Consider the following 20,067-nt stretch of genomic DNA (forward strand, 5'->3'; position numbering starts at 1 on the left):
CTTCACCTGTTTACATGCATTACAGTCACTGTCCAGAAGAGGGCATCGAACAGCAGAGAGAGATCTGAACTCACAGCAAGTGTATCCAAGCTCTGGGATGAATGCGGTCCTCTCGAAGTCGGTTATGGCTGAGATTCAAGACTCTCAGGTTTGTGGTCTTGTTTAGGAGCCCTGAATGGACCACCTCTATCTTGTTGTCCGACAAGTGGAGCTCCTGAAGAAATAACAAATCATTTTTGGAGTCATAAGTCATTTCTTATGCTACCTACATAAAATTGAGAGCATGTTTTGCATAGTGAGTATATATGACATCCAACTGAAGTCAAAATTATTAGCCGTCCTGTGAATCTTTTTTCATTTTCAAATATTTTTCAAGTGTTTAACGGAGCAAGGAATATTTCACAGCATTTCCTGTAATATTTTTTCTTCTGAAGAAAGTATTTTTTTGTTTATTTTTTGCTAGAATAAAAGCAGTTTTTAATTCTTTTAAACATTTGAGGTCAAGATTATTAGCCCCTTTAAGCTATATATTTTTTGATATTCTACAGAACAAACCATCGTTATACAATAACTTGTCTAATTACCCTAAACTACCTAATTAACCTATTTAACCTAGTTAAGCTTTTGAATGTCCCTTTAAGCTGTATAGAAGTGACTTGAAAAATATCTAGTAAAATATTATTTACTGTCATCATGGCAAAGAGAAAATAAATCAGTTTTTAAAAACCAATTATTAAAACTATTATGTTTAGAAATGTGTTAAAAAAAAAATCTTCTTACCGTAAAACAGAAATTGGGGAAAAAATATACAGCAGGGCTTATAATTCAGGAGGGTTAATAATTCTGACTTCACCTGTATGTACTGACCTGTACTGAAACAGGCAGACCAGAAGGAATAGCTCTGAATTTATTGTCATCCAGCCTGAGGTAAATCAGCTTCCTCAGAGGTTTGAAGGCCAGAGGAGACACATTTCCATCGTGGAAATAATTATCCTCTAACTCCAGCGTCAGCAGCTGTGCCAGACCTGAGGAAACAAATAACATTAGATCACTAGAGTAATAATAAATATTAATAATATCTGTCCTCAAACGTTTAAATAATAGTGTCATTTAGTAGTTTGAGATGATTTATTATCTGGGTTTGTCATGTAAATGATAACACGAAACCCAGGATATTACTTTTCTTGTTTTTTTTAGAAATGTACTTCTGTATATACAGGTGAAGGCAGAATTATAAGGCCTCATGAGATTTTTTATTATTTTTTTTAAACATTTCCAAAATTATGTTTAACAGAGCAAGGAAATTTTTATAGTATTTCCGATAATGTTTTTTTTTTCTTCTAGAGAAAGTCTTTTTTTGTTTATTTCAGCTAGTTTTTAATTTTTTTAAACTTAAACATTTTAAGGTCAATATTATAAGCCCCCTTAAGCTATTTTTCTTTAGAGTCTACAGAGCAAGTCATTAATATAAAATAATCTGCTTAATTACTCTAACTTGCCTAATTAACCTAGTTAAGCCTTTAAATGTCACTTTAAGCTGATTATTAATATTTAAAAAAAAAATATCTAGTAAAGGGTTGATGCAGTGGTGCAGTAGGTAGTGCTGTCGCCTCACAGCAAGAAGGTCACTGGTTCGAGCCTCGGCTGTCAGTTGGCATTTCTGTGTGAAGTGTCCCTGTGTTATTATGCGTTTCCTTGCTCCGGTTTCCCCCACAGTCCAAACACATGTGGTAAATTGTCTGTAGTGTATGCCTGTGAATGAGTGTGTATGGATGTTTTCCAGTGATGGGTTGCAGATGGAAGGGCATTTACTGCGTAAAACATGTGCTGGATAAGTTGGCGGTTCATATTGCTGTGGCGACCCCTGATTAATAAAGGGACTAAGCCGAAAAGAAAATGAATGAATGATTGTTTAGAAATGTGATAAAGAAAATCTTCTATCTGTTAAACAGAAATTGGGGAAAGAAATATAAAGGAGAGATTGTATATCAGACATCAACTGTATATATTATTACTTATGTAATTCCAGATGAAAAAAATAGTAAATGCTTTTGTGTCAACAATACTATAGTGAAGTATAATATTTAAAACACTGCTAATGAATGCTATAGCATACTTGTATATTTTAAATATTGTAATTACTTAATATTTTTTAAGTTAATACAAACTTATTTCAAAGGATTTTGAAACTATATTTCATAAAATATACTTAAAACTGTGTGTACGACTTTAAAGGGCACCTATGATGAAAATAATCTTTTGGAAGCTGTTTGGACAGAACTGTGTGTAGGTATAGTGTGTCCACGGTCATATTGTCATGATATAAAGACAATAAGTGTCTTTTTTTAATTACCTGATGTTAAAAATAGCATCAAAATCCCTCCCATTTTGAGGCCCACCGCAATGTGACGTAGGAGTGCAGTTTCCCCACCCACCGATTTAACTGACAGCTGCGTATTAACATGTCTAGTATAGTAAAGCGTATAATCATATGAACAAGACAGGACGTGCGCAAAACAACTGCGATTAAAAGATCTGTTCAGCGCTCTGTGATCATCAATCATCATCAAATGTGATCAAGAATGAGATTTACAAGTTTAAAATGTTTTTAAAACAGTGCATGTCAGCTATGAATTATAGGGATTTCACTGTCTTTACTTTATCACCACAGCCATATCTGTACAATTATAAAAGAAGACCCTTCAATCCCGGTTTGTGGACGTTGAATCAGGTTTATTTTCTACATTAACATAGCGGATATCCATACAGCAGTGGATATAAACATGTCTCCTGTCACATTAAAGCCTGGTTTATACTTCTGCGTCAAGTAATCGGCGTAACCCACGGCACATGCAACACGTGTAGCTGTGCATTCATACTTCTGCGCGCTGTTTCTGTTGCTCTGCAATAACACTTCCGAAACGCTAGATGGCAGTAGGTGTTTATGTTCCTCTGTGTCGAGTTTCTTTGCTGGTGTTTTGTTTTTTCTGAACGCTTCCTTAATGTACAAGTGGTTCAAACTCGCTCATTTTAAGGCAGGAACCGGCGGACGAACAACAACTTTAACCATAAGGTAAAAACAAAGCAACATTATCCATACGGAGCTCCTTGTAAAAGGTTGACACAGTTGCTCTAATGGACTCAAGCAGCTCTCTGTCCCACCCACACTCATCAGCGCATCCAAGCCGACCAATCACAGAGCTTGTGCTACACGTCGTTGCGACGTGTAGTTACATTTTTTGAGACGTGCACGTCAGCGATGCCCACGGCGAGGGCTATGCGTCCACGCGTAGGCTGTGCTGTAGCATATGCCTGCACCTGCGCTTGACGCAGAAGTAAAAATCTGCCTTGACAGGCACGTGGGAACGATAGGTGAGGAGAACTAGCATTGAAGGCACAGGCAACAACAGCTACATTGAAGTTCAGGGCAGAAAATTTCAATATTCTGAAGGGTATAACAGAGGTGTGGACTCGAGTCATGTGACTTGGACTCGAGTCAGACTCGAGTCATGAATTTGATGACTTTAGACTCGACAAAATATAAAAAGACTTGCAACTCGACTTGGACTTGAACATAAATGACTTGGACTTTGACTAGGACTTGCCCCTATTGACTTGTAAAGACTTGCTGCTTCCCATGAAAAGCCCAACGATAAAAAAGTATGTTGACATGGACCGCTCTCTCTCTCTCCCCGTTTATGTGTGCGTGTGTGTGACAGCATGCGCGCGCGCGTGTGTGTGAGCATGCGCGCTTTCGGCATGACGTCCAATCGAAGCACGGTAGATTGTTTTGATTCGACAGTATCCAACGTGACTACTATGAGGCGCCGGAGTGGACAAAAGTCAAGGGAACGCAGAGAGAATTTGAATTTGAACTTGAGATCGAGCCAATACTCGCTTTTCCATTTTCAAAACCAAAGCCCAAGAGAAGAAATGCCAGCGTGGATCAAGCTGTGTGAGGGGCGGTAAAGGAGTTAAGCTAAGTTGGTTTTGTTTTCGATATTCACATTCAATGATAGGTGGCAATAACTCACACTCCTCTTATCCTAAACAGATCTAAACTGTGTTTCTTATAAAAAAAAAATAAAAAAAACAAAGCAGGTTATGCTTTCCAGCGGTCTTTTTCTTTTTTTCCACTCGATATTATGAGCCAGGGCTCGACAATAAGGACTGCCCGATGGCCCGGGGCCAGCGTGCGAGACACTCGGGCCAGTGTATAAAATGTTACTGGCTCGATCGGGCCAGCTGCTGCCTTTTTGCCTGCCAGATCGAGCCAGAGCTGCGTGCTGCGACTGTCTGTCAATTGTGTGCAAATACAATCTTACGGTGCTTTCACACATAGACGTTTGTTTCGGAATCTGTCTCGTTTCACCCGTTAGCGCGTTTTTTTAGCATATATCCAGCAGTTGCGCTCGCTTCCGCGCCAAATCAATCAGTCCAAGATCGCCTGAATGAGACGCGGTCTCTGTCCTATTGAGCGTATCGATTGTAGCGAGAAAACAAAACAATGCAACGAACTAACGACCCAGGCTATATCACAGTGTATCATGATCGTGTAATAGCCATATATACGGCTATATGAAGAGGGAATGATGAGCAGGGCGAGATGTCATTCTTACCGGTAAATGCGAAAGTGAAAGCATGCTGAAATATTACCGAGATCTGTTTATCCAGCCTGATCTCGGTTTATCCGTCAGGAAAATTGACCGAAATTACTATCTGTTAATTTTTCCATATTTTAATCGTATAATAGGCCTATGTTGTATTAGGCCTGTTGTTTTGTTCATTTCCGCACTGACAGCTCGAAAGAAAGATTTACATTGATCTGATGCAGTCTCGGTTCATCTGCTATGTCTCTCTATAATTTAAGCCTAAAATACAGAATTATAGTCAACGTTTCTTTAATAGATTGATAAATTCAATTGATCGATTTCTACAAAACCTGACAATTGAAATGAGGCTCTGTATATATGAGAAAGTCTGACCTCGATTTGTATTTGGTGACGATGTCTGTGGGTTGTTAAAATTAAAGTGCACATTTTCACTTATAAAATATTCTATACACAATACACAAAAGTTTGGGGTCAGTGTGATTAAATATGTTAAAACAAGCTTCTTCTGCTCACCAGGGCTGCAATTATTTCATCATAAATACAAATTGTGAAATGTTGCACTATAAAATAACTGTTTAAAAGTAGTTTATCATTTAATTTATTCATTTATTCCAGTGATTTTAAAGATGAGATTTCAGCTTCATTACTCCAGTCACATGATCCTTCAGAAATCACTAATATTAATTATTATTATATTTATTAATGGTAATAGTTATAAAATCAATAATGTCTGGAGTAATTATTTTATTTGAAACTAAATACAATAACAAAGCAGTTATTTAAAATTTTAATAAATATTTAACAATTACACCTTTTTTACATTTATAAATATAGCCTTGATGAACTGAATAGTTTTCCTTAAACATTTTAAAAATTACCGTAAATATATGTACAGATTTATTAGCCCCCTTTTGTTTTTTGTTTTTTCTTTTTAAAATATTTCCTAAATGATGTTTAACAAAGCAAAGAAATGTTGATATTTTGTCTGATAATATTTTTTCCTCTGAACAAAATCTTATTTGTTTTATTTTGGCTAGAATAAAAACATTTTTTTAACCATTTTAAGGTAAAATTTATTAGCCTCTTAAGCTAATTGTTTTTCAGACTGTCTACAGAACAAACCATCATTATACAATAACTAGCCTAATTACCCTAACCTGCCTAGTTAACCTAATTACCCTAGTTAAGCCTTTAAATGTCACTTTAAGCTGTATAGAAGTGTCTTGAAGAATATCTAGTAAAATATTATTTACAGTCATCATGACAAAGATAAAATAAATCAGTTATTAGAGATGAGTTATTAAAACTATTATGTTTAGAAATGTGCTGAAAAAATCTGTTCTCTGTTAAATAGAAATTGGGGAAAAAAATAAACAGGGGTGCTAATAATTTAGGGGGACTAATAATTCTGAAAACAACTGTGTGTGTGTGTGTGTGTGTGTATACACACACACACACACACACACGCACATTCAAATAGCGATTAACTTCTTTTTTTTTTTTTTGGTGGGGCCAGTGAAAATTTGGGCTGGGCAAGTAAAAATCAGAACCACTGGCCCGATCGGGCCAGTAGAAAAAATCCTTAGCGTTGAACCCTGTGAGCACTGCTTAGTTTAAACCCTCGCTATTGTAACGCATATAAATACATACACTAATATTTGCTGGTAGGAAAAATCTATTTGTTCACTTCTGTTATTTATACTTTAATGTGCATTTTAATTTTTTTCTTCCACTTAACTGCAAATTTGAATAAAAACTGGATAAAGAGCACACAAACATGCTGACAGTAATATGTACTGTACACTGTTATGGGTCAATGATGCTAATATTCGGCACAAATCCATCAGTTTCTTAGGTTATTAGATTATTTTATAATTTCACCTCTCCTGCTGTGCATGAATTATGCTGTTGAATGTTCAGCGTATGAGGTGGCTAGGCTAACCTTGCTTCAATTTTGATAAAATTATTTTCTAATCAGTTGCTGTTATGTTGTGAATATACCCCTGTAATGTATACTGCAGTCCTCTTTTGTCTGGCTTTCTTAGATATCTCACCTGTTTGCCAAAAATGACTAATTAAATCCTTAGGGAATGTCTGACACCAGCGCATACACACTGTAATAGATGTGCCAGGCATGAAAGCTTGACAGGCGTAGTAGCAACAGTAACTAAGGAGGGCGAGGCTTAGCGAAGGGTTATTCCAAGAATGTTGATATGGTTTCTTTCTTGCTTTACTATTTATTAACAATACACAAAAAACTAAAAGGTTAAGGTAAATTCTTTAATAAATTCTAGTGTTTTTGAGTATTATACTTGTTGTATACTTGTATTATACTTATGTTTTAGGCTAGTATTATTTACGACTTGTTAATTAATGCTTCATAATACAGTAGTATTACCAATAGTGAACAGATAAAATAATACAAAGTGTAGTTTTAACTACAGTAAAGTGTAGTGATTTGTAGTATAAAATACCCTATATTGTAAAATAATACAGCACTGGGTAATTTGTTTATATTACACTTGTGTTACCATAGCAACTATAGTATTACCACAACTGATCAATTGAAGTTCTTTACTGTAGTAGGCTACTGTTCAAAACACAGTACATGCCAATATACGTGTTCAGGGGCCCTGTGGCACAGCTTTCCTCAAAATGAAGAGGATGACATGGAAAATGTCCTCCACAATCTCATCAGTAAAGTGGAAGCCAGCAGACACTAGTTTACTTTATTTTAGCTGCCATGATAAAATGAGATTGATAGTGAGATTTATTTGAAGAGTGAAGAGTACAGTAGGCTATAATACCTTATCAAGTGTTTCCTTATTTTTATCACAGTTACATTTCTGCTTGCATTAGTTTTTGTTTAAATGCTTTTAAAATAAAATGTATTCTTTACATCCAACATCTATTCCAGAGGTGCCTTATAGTGGTGTAAACCCCTTTACAAGGGGTGTTACCCCTGTGTAAACTCTAGCCACCCCTGTGGTCAACAGCATGATTTTGCTGTTGACATTATTTATTTAAATCTACTTACATAAATGCAATACAATGCAATATTTCAATAAATAAATAGCAGCCACTAAATTATTGTGGATTGATTGGTGCCACTGACGTAGCTGGCCTCTTCTGGCCCCCCTTAAGCAAATTTTCAGGGGGGCACCACTGGTCTATTCTCTGTCTTTAAGTGTTTGAAACTGAAAATATCTCATCATATAAAACAACCAAAAATGTTATGGTTTATTAGATTAAACATTTAATATATAAGTCTATTTTAGTATTTTGGTTATTGTTATTAAACAGTGCAGCAATATGAATCATATCAAAAAGCATGAAAGGAAGAGGGAACACGACACAAATTGTGAGTTTGCATATAATCTCTGAGAGCGCTCAAGAAAATGTGTGTGAGCAGTGCATATTTGAGAGCGAGAGAAAATTTGAGAACTCGCAATCAGTTTTGTCCACAAACAGAGGAAATCCGTGCACGAGCATCACACAAGGTAGAGAGCAAAGCTCTTCAACGTTATGTGAAGAAAACAACTTTATTGTTTGTATGAAGTAGCCTACTTCATTAACAATATGTGCTACCATTTTACATTGCTGCTAGACAGATTTGCAACTCCATCTCTTTAGCACACACGAGATTCAATTGAAAAAATTCCAATTTCTCTCAATTTAACTTTGCAGCATATACAGGAGTTGGTCTACTGCTACCACATTGAGGTTGTGTAATTTTGGTTAATCACAAGTTGATCACCGAAGACATAACATAGCACAACTAAACTTAATGAATTAGACAGCAGTAGACCTGCAATTTCTGTGTGATGTGAGGCAAAATAGAGTCTTTTTTTGGTGGAACTCGTTCTTGTGCATTATGCTGTGGAGACGAGACGCAGCACTGTTCAGCACTTTTTCAGAAAATTGCATTTGTATTTTTATATATCTAAGCAATGTTCTTTAATAAAAAAAGGTTTGTTTAATTAATACAGATCTTACAACCATACCTAATCTGTATATATTTTATTTTTCTGTTAAAAAGACTCGAAAAGACTCGAAAATCAAACTGCAGGACTTTGGACTTGACTTGAGACTTGTTGCCTTTGACTCGGGACTTGACTCGGGACTTGCTTGTCTTGACTCGGGACTTGACTCGGGACTTGAGGGCAATGAATTGAGACTTACTTGTGACTTGCCAAACAATGACTTGGTCCCACCTCTGGGGTATAATATATAAGTTGATGGGTGTTTTGAGCAGAAACTTTACAGAAACATTCTGGAGACACATAAGACTCATCTTAAATCTTGAAAAAGGGGTAAAATAGGTGCCCTTTAAAAATAAGTTGAAACACAGTTAACTTTAATTCATATAAATGATGTTGTTTACAGTGTATGAAAAACAGATCTCTCAGTGGACCCGGGTGCTGAACAGCCAACAGTAACACTCTCTCTCTCTGTATATGTGTGTGTGTTTGTGTGTTTACCCTTAAAGCTGTGAGGAGTGAGACCGCTGAGTTTATTATCGTTGATCTTCAGCTCCACCAGCGAGGGAGGGAGAGACGGCACTTTAGTGAAGTTGTTTCCATCCAGATTCAACCTCCGGAGCTTCGTCAAGTTCTGCAACAGGCCGAGAAGTTACTCATAACAGCGTCAAAACCCGAGCGTAAATATCTTAGATCCTGCCGCGAGTCACAGAAGCAGACGTTACACAACAAACACTCAGATATACTCAAGAGTTCATCTGGCAGGAGAAAACAGACACTCATGATCATGCAAAAATGAGAGAGAAAAAACATTCTGCTTTAGGTCACACATATGACATTTATAAATCATGTGCAGGCGCCTTGTTGATGTACTGTAACACACAGGTGAGAAAGGGGTCATAAATAAAAGATGTGCTTCTCTTTTGGGGGGTAATATCTATATATCTATTGACTGAAAAGCCCATTTTCTCTGCAGCAACCCGGTGAGACTTGTCTTGGTGATGTCAGACTTGACATCTTGCGAAAACACGTCAGCTACTTGCTAAATATCAAGCATGCAGTGCGCGGCACCATAAGGCCTGATAAATCATCATTGTAGCAGATAACAGATCACAAGCAGTCTCCAGTTTTCCAGATTTTTGTTAGTCAGGATATTATTAGAGTGCTGTAGAAATCACATTTGCTGTTATGTGATCACATGTGCATCCATGAGGACATGTTTGTCTTTTTGTTTTGAATACAAACAGCGAACATTTTTATTTGGATATTTTTGGGATATATTTTAGCCTAATTGCAGTCCCTTCAGGCGGCATGGTGGCTCAGTGGTTAGCACTGTCGCCTTACAGCAAGAAGGTGGCTGATTCGAGTCCTAGCTGGGGCAGTTGGCGTTTCTGTGTGGAGTTTGCATGTTCTGAAAGTGTTCATGTGGGTTTCCTTGGGGTGCTCCGGTTTACCCCACAATCCAAAGACATGCACTATAGGTGAATGGGGAAAAAAAATTAGCTGTAGTGTATGAGTGTGTGTAAATGTGAGATTTATGGGTGTTTCCCAGTACTGGGTTGCAGCTTGAAGGGCATCAGCTGCGTAAAACATATGCTGGAATAGTTGGTGGTTCATTCCGCTGTGGCGACTTCTGCTAAATAAGGGACTAAGCCGAAGGAAAATGAATGAACTAATGTTGTCCTGTCATGAATTTATTTTTCCAGTAAAGCAGTATTGTTCATATGGCCGGTTAGGCTTCTTTATCTCTAGAGGTGCCCAAAGGAGTGCCTCAGGGATCGGTATTAGGAGCCATATTATTCTATTTACATAAACATCTTATGTGACAAACTTCATTATCATTTGTATGCTACTGATAGAGTGATTTATTGCTGCTTTCCTTCATTGCAGTCTTTATAGTGTGTTTTTAATATTGTTCAGTTTTTTTTTTTGAATATGAATATTTCAACCTCATTTCCATCCTGTCATGAATTTATTTGACCCAAAATAGCAGTATTTATTCTAATTTCATTTAAAGGTGCTGTATGTAAGGTTCTGACTCTTTTAAAGCATAACAATACCGTAATATATTTGCAGATATTTAAGAAACATGCTAAGTTAACATTTTTGTCTATCTGAAAAACAAAGCTGAAGTCAGATATTCTGCTTTGAAAATATGCATTAGTGTTGGAACGTCTGTCTTTGTTTAACCTGCCCTTGGTGGAAAACAACGTATTTCATTGATTCAGTCAGGAAGGCTCTCAAAGTATGCGCCCGGGAACGAAATGTGACCTCCAGTGGACAGTAGCGGGCTCCGAAAAGAGACGCAGATTAAGAGATCCACATGAGGTAGTTATTAATTAGCAAATCATAAAAATATTATGAATGTAAACATTAGGTGAGCAGGATCCATTTTAACCCAGTGTCCTAACAACACACTACCTGAAGAGATTTCAGTAGTATGACAAAAATATAAATTTCCAGTGTTGGGACAGCACCAACCAGTGTCTGAGTGGAAATGAAGCACTCAGTCAAGTTTACCTTATTTTATACATTGGATTACACTTTAATGAAAATATATTAAACAAACTCGATTAATGCAAACATTTAGCAGAAAACAGCGGGCTTTACTATAGATTTTATACATATAGGACGCAGCCATCTTGGAATGTCATTATGCCTGACGTCACCGGGTTGGTTGAGTTCCCTCCAATGAACAGAAACAATGAAAGAAAAGGAGACTGTAAAACCTAATTTAACCCAATGCGTGTAGTTGTGGACGTGGAGCTGCAGCAAATACAAGCATCAGATGTGTGTCTAATATAAAAGTATATATTTTATTTTTATTTTTTCACCTTTTAATTACCGATCATTTGATGTGCTTTGATTCACTCTCTGTATTACGCTGCCTGCCTGTCTGTCTGTGAGTGTAACGGACTGAACACTGAACCTGTAAAGCCTAATTTAACCCAATGCTTGTAGTTGTGGACAAGCATCACAGAGCTGCTGCAAATAAAACAAATACAAGCAATTAAGTGTCTTCACTTACAACGATTAAAATCATACATGACTTCATGCTTTATTAAGTCACGTCAAGGATAAAACCTGCCATAAGAAACACTGCAGCGATCTTAGTTTGGTTTGAAACAACCCCCATTACGTCAGTAGTGATTCACTCTTTGTATTAAGCTGCCGGACTGCCTGTGGTTTCAACTAGGTCCAGTGCTGATGTAATGGGGCCAGGTACTATCACTTTTCACTGCTACAACCCCTCCCTCACCTCCGTTCGTGTTCAAACCTGACTGTTGACCCTAAAGGCTGATTTTAGGCTTATTTAAGTCATGTTCTAAATGAAAGCAACGACACACGATATAATAAATATTTTTACATTAAAAGTAGTTTCTTTTAATATGAAAATATTCCTTCTAACGCGTGTTGTTGCTTTCATTTAGTACCTGACTTACATCAGCCTAAAATCAGCCTTTAGGCTCGACAGTCAGGCACACTTCTGTTGGTGTTGTCAATCTGGCAACTTTCACTTGCGTTTGTTTTGAACCAGGTGTGCAATACCTAATTCAGCCACATGGTGTCAAACTTACATACTGCACCTTTAAGGATAAAATCATGCATTGATTGATAAAATACTCAATTTTCCACTACTATTTTGTTTCCCAATTTTCTCAGGTTTGGCATTTAGAGCATATATGCATTTTCTTCCCTTGTTTTCTCAATGTAATGATGGAATAGATTTTCATTTTCCTTTGGCTTAGTCTCTGATTTATCAGTGGTCACCACAGCGGAATGAACCGCTAAATATTCCAGCTTATGTTTTAGGCAGAGGATGCTCTTTCAGTCGTAACCCAGTACTGGGAAACACCCATACACACTCATTCACACATACACTATGACCACTTTAATTTACCCAATTCACTTAAAGCAAATTTTTTTAGACTGTAGGGGAAACTGGAGCACCAGGAGGAAACCCACACTAACATGGCTAGAATATGCAAACTCCACACAGAAATACCAACTGACCCAGCCGGGACTTGAACCAGCGACCTTCTTGTTGTGATGCGACATTGCTAATCACTTAGCAGCCAAGGACTGATTTTGTAAAAAACAAAACAATATATAATATTTTTATGAATGCTTTTGTCAGTACACTTGAAAGTAAGTAATAAAGTCTGCACCTTACCTTAAACACATCTGGTGCTAAAGAGAAATCATCCAGCTTGTTCTTGCTGAGGTCGAGCCACTCCAGGTTGGGCAGACCTGCTAGAGCATGTGCCGGGATCTTGCTGATTTTGTTATCTGCAAAATAGCAGTAAGTCAAGAGTGTTTTTTCATCTGTTTTTGGATCATTTTGAGCTGTTTACACTTCTCACATTTCAGTGCCAGCTCTTGCAGAGCCATATTCAAATAAATCCACTGACGGACAAACAGTAAGTCGCTGCCAAGAACATCAGTCAAACTCAAATAACACCTTTTCACTACAGGCACACATTTTTCATCTGTTTTGAAACAATTTTTTCACCATAATTTGCACAGGCACATGAATCTAAAATAACTTAGTATGTTTTCACCTTAGTGAATACAAATAATATATAAAAAAGTGACTTTATATCAGAGGTGCCCAAACTTTTTCCTATAAAGGGCCGAAAACCAAACTTGACTGAGGGCCGAATATATACCAAACCGTATTACATTAAATTAGCCAAGGGGAATTTATGCATCTATTCTGTAATATTGAAAAAAAATGTTGCTTTAAATCATATTTAATATCTAATGCAGTTTCATTTTAAACATTTTATATTGAACATATTACAGAAAACCATGAACAATTCGGAGTTCAATGCTGAATACACTAGTTGAGCTGCACCTGCCTTTTTCTTGATATGCTCATAGATGCCAGATGTGCGTCAAGTAACAGTATTATCATTTTAAAAGTCTGATTCATTTAAAACATTTAATTTAATAATTTAATTTCTATTGCCTTTTGTAGCTCAGCAAATAAACTAAGAAACAAAAGATTATGTTAGATTAAAATTGATGATTTCTGACAAAAGGTATTCGCTCCAACCACTAACATTCTTCTTCTCTTTTTAGATGTGATGGCAATTAAAGGTACCTTGGGCCAACTTTGGGCATCTCTGCTTTATATTTTACAATTCAATTTTTTTAGACTAAAACTCTCCTTACTGTAACATTATTTAAAACTCATAATAGATATCAAATATATTAAAACAAGTTTGATGCCTAATGTAAGTGATCATAAAAATTTTTAAATATATAAAATAAATAATAAAAAACTGCTTGCTGACAACTGGTAAAAAAACTTATCTGTAGGATAATGGCTATAATAAAATATAATATAATATAATATAATATAATATAATATAATATAATACAATATAATATAATATAATATAATTTTGTTAATTGTTAATAAATTAAATGACAATTATTTACTATTTTTAGGCTGCAGAATTCTTGGGCTGCAGAATAATTCTCTTAAATAGATCATTTAATGTCATGAAATGCAAATGTCAATGATTATGGCACTAAATGTACTTTTAAAGGGTGTCTTCTGTAAATCATAGTAAAAATACAGCTGAATTACACTCTTTTTTTGATTATTAAAAATAGAAATGAATTAAAATACCCGTTTGATCTACTGTATATTTAATTTACAAATAAAACATATATGAAAGTAAATAAATCTAACTTATTTTTAGGATGTTCATACATTTTACTGGAAAAAAAATATTTAATATGAACTATTATTTTCAGTGTATTCCTAGCCCTCATGACCCAGCAGGAAACTTGATGTAAAACAACATCTAATTGACATCAGAAAAAAAAAATATATATATACTCTTCGAGGTTCAGTGATCAAATTTTCCAACATTTGGTTGCCATTCTTGGAGCATGTCAAATCTCTAAAATGTGACGCAGTTACTGTAGAATGAATTGTTGCCCATCTTACACTTTTAGTTTGTACCTTCCAGATGAGTACTAGTGCTGATAATGCACAAACATACTCTTTCTTGACATAAAACCACAAGTTTGAAGAACGTGCCACCCCCCAGCCTCTTCAGTTTAATATATTTTCTCTTTTTTCTCTCTCTTAATTTTTATTTTCCTTTCTTTTTTTCTTCTTATTTTTTATTTTACCTAATAAACTGTGCTGCCAACCTCAACTTTCGGTAACCACCTGTTTATATGCTGAATTTGTAAAATGAATGCACATCATATATTGTTTATGCACATCATATAATATGTGTTGCAGAATATGAGTTAAATAGTGTGGTTTACTTTCTTTTTTAATCAATTTTGTACTGTTATTTATATATATATATATATATATATATATATATATATATATATATATATATATATATATATATATTTATATATATATATATATATATATATATATATATATATATGTATATATATATATATGTATATATATATATATATATATATATATATATATATATATATATATATATATATATATAGATGTATATGTATGTATATATATATATATGTATGTATATATATATAGATGTATATATATATATGTATGTATATATATATATATATATATATATATATATATATATATATGTATATATATATATATATGTATGTATATATATATATATATATATATATATATATATGTATATATATATATATATGTATGTATATATATATATATATATATATATATATATATATATATATATATATATATATATATATATATGTATGTATGTATGTATGTATGTATATATATATGTATGTATGTATGTATGTATATATATATATATATATATATATATATATATATATATATATATATATATATATATATGTATGTATATATATATATATATATATATATATATGTATATGTATATATATATATATATATATATATATATATATATATATATATATATATATGTATGTATGTATGTGTATATATGTATGTATGTGTATATATATATATATATATATATATATATATATATATGTGTATATATATATATATATATATATATATATATATATATATATATGTATGTATGTATGTATGTATATATGTATATTTATGTATGTATTTTATATTTGTTCTGTTATTTACTCTTTTACTTTTGCTTGTTAACTGTCACAAAAATCCAAATAAATAAATCTTTAAAAAAAATGTACATCAAGCATTGACATGGTCAAAAAAACATGCAAATAGATTTGCACACTGATGCCCTTTTGACCACCAAAATAACAACATAACATAATTATAATATAATAAAAGTTTTACTCATCCGAAAGCTTCAATTCCAAATGATAACATTTACACTGGACGTTGTATCTTGTTGAACCTATAGTGCAGTGCATGTAAACTACCTTGATTATCAAAAGGCCATCAAATTGTAAACAAAAAACATATCAAAACTCACTTTCATACTGAAGTCTATGTGTAATGATGGTTTTCTTGTTTGTTTTCTGTAAGTGATTAATTAAGTCGTGATAACGATAAAACACAAGGGAAAAATATTTGAATGAATGGCCTCTTAGGACTTTCAGGACTGTCCTGTTATCAATTTTGACGCCAATGGTAGAAGTTTATTTACAGGCGTTTTGACATTAAGGTAGTCAAATCCATTAGCATTTTTTAATGTAATTTTTGACACATTAATTGATGTCCCAAGGTGCCCCCTGAAGACCAGGGTAAACCTATCTCACCTGCTAGAAAGAGACTCCTGACCCCTGCATCTCTGATGATGGGCATTTGTGTAAGACGAGTGTTTCCACAAGCGATGAGAGACTCTGAAAGCAGACAGCCTGATGGAAGAGACTCCATATGAACAGAGGTGCGAATGACTGGACGTCCAGCACCTCTGTCCACTGGTCTCCCAGCGGGTGCAGGCAGTGGCCTTCCAGCAGGCAGGATCACGGATCTTCTTGTGGGAAGAGCGAAGGCTGGCTCCGCTCGTGGTGCGGCTGGTTTAAGTGTGGGTGGCATTACTTGTCTTTCCACTGTCACGGGCCGGACAGCAGATCTGAACACTGATATACTGCTGTCGTCGTCATCGTCATCGCTGTCACTGTCGTCCTCTAGATAGTCGTCATCATCGTGGTCATCACTGTCGAAAGGCATGGGCCTCATGAACTGAGGGTCTGTGAGCACTGCGGGAATCTTGGGAGGTTTTACAGCATCCAGACTCACTCTCACATCTAGGTTTTTCTTTGCTTGCTTCCTGGGTATGGAGGGCCAAACCTGCAAAAAAATAAAATCTAAATAAATAGATGGATGGATAGATGGTTATAGCTAGTTAGATACACCTAACGGTATGTGGATGCATGGAAGGATGAAAACAAATATGAGATTGCTGATATATGAATGGATGGACAGAAATATGCATAGATGTTAAATAGACATACCAGTCTATATAGATTTAAAGTATTGGTTAGATTAGTAGACAGGAAAATGGGTTGGTATGTTAGATGGCTAGATTTGCACATTGGTATGTGGACGGAAGGTAGATGACTAGATACATGTACAGCTGTATGGACTGAAATTTGGTGGACAGGTGTGTGGATGTATAGATAGATGGAACAATAGAAAAAATGAAGTTTTATTTTTGCTTGGGTTTATTTTTACTTTTCAGCCTGTAACATGGAAATGAGGGAGGCAGATCGTATGTAGCTTAAGTACGTTATTGGTTGAGAGCCCACGAAAAGAATAGTGAGCTCCTCTGAACAAAAGACCAGAGTTTTTTAAGATAATGAAATAATTTGCAAACTGAAATATGGTCCGCCTAAAATACAGCATCCGAAACTATTCGAACCCCAGCAAAAAACTATACTGTAAAAAGCAATTAATTAGTTGACTTTGAAGTAAGTAAGCCCATTGCCTTAAAATATTAGGTAAATCCACTATGTGCATAATTATAAAAATAAATTTAAGTCAACTACTCAGTTCTCAATGGGTTTACTCACTTTTTTTAACCTATTATGGGTTTTTGATAATCACCTTCCATGCAGTGTGTAACAGTTTGTAACTAAGTCAATCAAAACATCCAGCTGAGGTTTAAATCTGAAAGTGCACCGTGTTTATTTATTCTTAAATAAATCAATTGTGTTGGGTTCGGATCTTTTGCCTGAACGCATTGATGTTGGTACATCACCAAATATGTAATGCTGGATCCGCTAAAACGTGAGGCTCCTTTTCCTTCAGACACTAGTGGAGCATGGGAAAGGTCATGACATGAAGATGATGATCACTCACAGATGAAGATTCGGTTAGGGGGAATAAAGGGTTAAAATTCATTTTCACAACAATACCACAGTATAGCCTTCCTAGTGATGTGTTTGTTTCAGTAATTTTTCTGATTTTTGATACAATAACCTACGCTGCAACATGGGATTCGTCTGCTGTTTGCTATTAAAGGAAGGAGCAGTGGAGACTTTTATGTATGGGACTTCTTCTTCCTCCGGATCGTAACATTTAAGTTTAATTAAAATTGCTGGCTCATTTCTGTGGTTTGCAAAATATGTGTTTAAGTGTGTGTTATGACTTATAATCACTTATCTTTTATAGATCAGTGCTGTACTGTATCTCTCAGGCACATATTGCATCCGAAACCACGTACAAAATGTGGCGCATGCTTCTCTCTTTACCGATTTAAATGTGTTTCTGAACTCGCGGTCTTCTGCCATTTGTCTTTGCTATGTCCACCATCAGCAGTTCCTACACACGCACAACATGGTCAACTTTCAAAATAGTTCAACTTTTTCCACTGTGTGGATTAATACTGAATGTGTGTCTATGTTATTACATGGAGTTATCGTTAAGAGAAGAGTAATATGCTGGTCTTTAACTACATTGCTTTATTGCATTCCTTCATTTGGCTCTCACATACTGTAGTCTGCTACTTCATAACCGTGGTGGGCATTTCTCTCTCTTTTGCGCTGAACCCAGTTGACCAATCACAACAGCCTGGGTTATAAGACCAATCACTGCAGATTAGCCTTATGCAAAGCAGGGGTTTGGGAATAAATGAATCGCTGAACGAATCATATGGGAGTCGTTGGGATAATTAAATAAAAAAGTTATTTTTAATTATAATAATTATTATAAAACAATGAAAGTGTTTTTTGACCTTACATGCATATCAGACTGTTGTTGGAAACCCCCAAAACCAAAATATGACCTTTTTATAATACATATTAGGGGCTCTTTAAATTCAAGTAACTAATCGCTTTTTATAGTGTATCTAAAAGTACAATATTAATACAATAAAATAATAAATCTGTAGCACATAAAGAATGCTAGACTTTTCGATTCCACATAGAATGCTAGACTTTTCGATACTGTACATACTTCTTTGGCTGGGACGATCTCCATCTTGCTCTTCTTGGGCTTCACCTGCCGAACCTCCGTCTCCACAGGTGGTTTTCCATTTCCTGTCAGTCTGTTTTTCTGTCTTTTTTTCCCCACAGATGGTGGATTGTGTTTCCCGACCACAGACTTCAGGGTGGGTGAAGCTAGACATGGTGTGGAAAACAGAAAATCAGTACCCACCGCCGGGCATCCCACTCCCTCATGGCACCTTTCCCACCACCGCAATGCACCAGCACTGAGACCCAGTGTTTAACATAATTCCCAGCCGGCATTACCACAGGGATGTCCAGCGGTTTCTTTAGGTCTTACTACTAATGGTTAATCTGATTTTTACTTTAATGGAAAACCAAAAAGCAATTGTTAAAAAAAGATTTGGAGATAAAGTTTGTGCCCAGTACAATTTACATTTATATGATCAATTAAATTGTTTATAGGGACATTTATAATGCTGCAAAATATTCTGCATCAAATTTATATAAAAAATCTGAATCTTTGTTGCTAATAAAATTTTTAAAAATTCAAGCAGCACAACCATTATCAACATAGATTATAAAAGAAATGCTTCTTCTTCTTCTTCTTAAAGGGATAGTTCACCCAAAAATTTCAATGAACTGATTTATTCTCTCTCATGTGGTTTTAAAACTTTGAGTTTCTTTCTTCTGTTGAACACAAAAGATTTTTGTAGAATGGTGAGGTTTGGTATCCATCGACCTCCATCGGGAGGAAAAAAATGCTATGGAAGTCAATGTGTGCTAGCAACCAGCAATCTTTAAAATGTCTTCCTCTGAGTTCCAGAGAAGAAAGAGACTCATAAAGGTTTTGAGCGAGTGAAGGGTGGGTAAATGAGGAGGTAGTTTTCATTTTTGGGTGAACTATCCCTTTAAATTAGCATAATGGAATGATATCTGAAGGATTATGTGACAATGAAGACAACATTTTAACATCTACTAATATAGTAAACATGTACCAGCAACTTTGTTAGTGCTTAACACAGCAGTATCGTTTCAACACAATGAAACTTTGTCTTTGAGAGTATTGCATTAAAAAAATTCAAGCCTTTTTAGCCTATATTATGTTA

The 20,067-nt window shown here is 35.1% G+C and overlaps 1 protein-coding gene across 3 annotated transcripts in view; it reads right to left on the reverse strand.

Annotated features, from left to right (window-relative positions):
* Positions 1–20,067, reverse strand: part of si:dkey-6n6.1 — a 45,087-nt gene that overhangs the window by 5,777 nt on the left and 19,243 nt on the right. For 2 of the 3 annotated variants that reach the window (XM_087262618.1, NM_001130646.1), the window contains 6 exon segments: positions 18,969–19,132; positions 16,328–16,862; positions 12,768–12,883; positions 9,095–9,227; positions 868–1,025; positions 75–214 (listed from right to left, as the gene is read on the reverse strand). In XM_087262618.1, coding sequence (XP_087118744.1) covers positions 75–214; positions 868–1,025; positions 9,095–9,227; positions 12,768–12,883; positions 16,328–16,862; positions 18,969–18,992 — 1,106 coding nt within the window. In that variant the 5' untranslated portion in view covers positions 18,993–19,132. 3 annotated transcript variants of the gene reach the window in all.

This window comes from Danio rerio, chromosome 8, assembly GCF_052040795.2.
Source record: "Danio rerio strain M-AB ecotype USA chromosome 8, GRCz13ab, whole genome shotgun sequence".
Classification (NCBI taxonomy): Eukaryota; Metazoa; Chordata; class Actinopteri; order Cypriniformes; family Danionidae; genus Danio; species Danio rerio.